Here is a 1,771-nt window from a genome sequence, read left to right on the forward strand (position 1 = left end):
CTCAGGAACTGTCCCCAAGGGGACACGCCAGGAAGGGCCAGGGCGCGAGGTGTCCCGCGGGAAGCGTCCTCACCGGGAGACCCCCCAACCCCACCTCCTTCCTCTGCAACTACAAACGCATCACCCAGGGTCAGGTGTCCTGTCGGGGTAGGCTAACCCCGAGAACGTTCGCTGAATTTCCGTCCCCCTGTTGGGGTAAGCTGACCCCGAGAACATTCGCTGAATTTCCGTCCCCAATAATCTTGCCAGGCCTGCCTCCAAGGAGAAGGATGACTGCGTTTCCTTCAGTTCAGCTTGTTCAGATCAGATCAGTCGCTCAGTCGTGTCCGACTCTTTTCGACCCCATGAATCGCAGCATGCCAGGCCTCCCTGTCCATCACCAACTCCCGGACAGCAGAACCTAACCGTGATGAGTGCGGCCTATCGACTGCCAGGGTGGAGGGTGGCCTGCCCAGGAGGGACAACCACACACGTCTGACCGCGCGTCCTGCCTCTGCAGGAGCCCTCCTACTGGGCACCTTCATGAAGGGGGGACGTTTAACCCGTAGAGAGACACGGAGGGCTGCTGTCTGCCTGGAATAAGCTCCTGGCATCGTATTCCAGGATGGGGCAACCTTCAGGCTTGGCGCGTGTGTGAGAACCCAAAAGGAGGAATCAGAGTGATGCCCACGGACCTGCCTGCCTCCACTCAGAGCCCAGGGGCAAGACAGTCCATCCCGGACAGCCTGCCTTGAATGGGCTTGGCTTCACGTGTCTCCCACGTGGGAGGGAGGCTGGCAGGCTGTCGCGTGCTGGCGGCCTGGGCTCTATCTCACGGCTGAATAACTGCCACGCTCACAATTACATTTAACAAAGTGCTCAGAAGGTTAATGACATTCACACACCAAGTTCAGGAGCTCGACTGAAAGTTACCCCTTCACTGAACCCAAGTGACACCCTTGACAGCAGGGCACCCTTCCGTGTCGCTATAACTTCAGCACTGAAGCCTGTGCACGCGCCCCCCGCCCCCCAAGGAAAGGGCAGGTCTCCCTGCCTTTTCAGAAAACAGGCCGCCACTCGGTCTTTGCGTGTGGCCTCTGCCGGGCAGGCACACAGGAGTGGGGTGGTTCCCAACAAGTATTTGTCAGACAAATCAGTGACGTAACCGGCTGGGCTTTCTCTCTCTGAGGCCTTTCTTTGGACTGGAGACACCAGCTTCTCAGCCCGCAGAAAACCAAGGCCCTTTCTACTCTCCTGAGACCGGCTTTTCACTGAATCCTCCTAGGAGAGTGGGCAGCACTTGGTGGGGCTGAAGCCAGGCATATATCCAGGGACCCCGACACCCCTCCTTTACCAGGTCCTTTTGTGTGGCTTGTACCCCCAAAGCCCCGCTCCCCGTCCCTCCAGCCACCTGGACGGGACCCAGGCTTCAGTTCTCCTCTGATTCGGGGATCCCTGGGGGTCAGGGTGGAACAGCAGTCCATCCCAAGTGGACGCCCAGTGCAGGCCGCACCTTGTCCAGAGACCCGGGCTAGAGCTGGTGGGTCATTCACCAGCTGTGCCAGGCAGCGCCCACCGCAACCCCAGTGTCCTTGGAAGACCCCCCTGCCTGCCCCGTGGGCGGCCCACACGCACCTGATGACCGTGGGGGTGATCTCCGCACAGAAGAACACGCTGAGGCTCCCCACTGCATGGGAGGCGAACATGCCCACGATGGAGAAGGTGATGGAGAACTTGTCCTTGACTTTGTCGCTCATTCCTGGGGGAGAACCGGGGCGGTGAGGGGCTGGAG

General features: G+C 60.0%; 1 protein-coding gene across 1 annotated transcript in view; it reads right to left on the minus strand.

Annotated features, from left to right (window-relative positions):
• The window catches only part of LOC104983321, a 16,528-nt gene that overhangs the window by 7,580 nt on the left and 7,177 nt on the right, over positions 1-1,771 (minus strand). The window contains exon 6 of the mRNA XM_010832759.1: positions 1,615-1,738. Coding sequence (XP_010831061.1) covers positions 1,615-1,738 — 124 coding nt within the window. The remainder of the gene's footprint in view (positions 1-1,614; positions 1,739-1,771) is intronic.

Source organism: Bison bison, unplaced genomic scaffold (genome assembly GCF_000754665.1).
Source record: "Bison bison bison isolate TAMUID 2011002044 unplaced genomic scaffold, Bison_UMD1.0 scf7180017862188, whole genome shotgun sequence".
In the NCBI taxonomy this organism is placed as follows: Eukaryota; Metazoa; Chordata; class Mammalia; order Artiodactyla; family Bovidae; genus Bison; species Bison bison.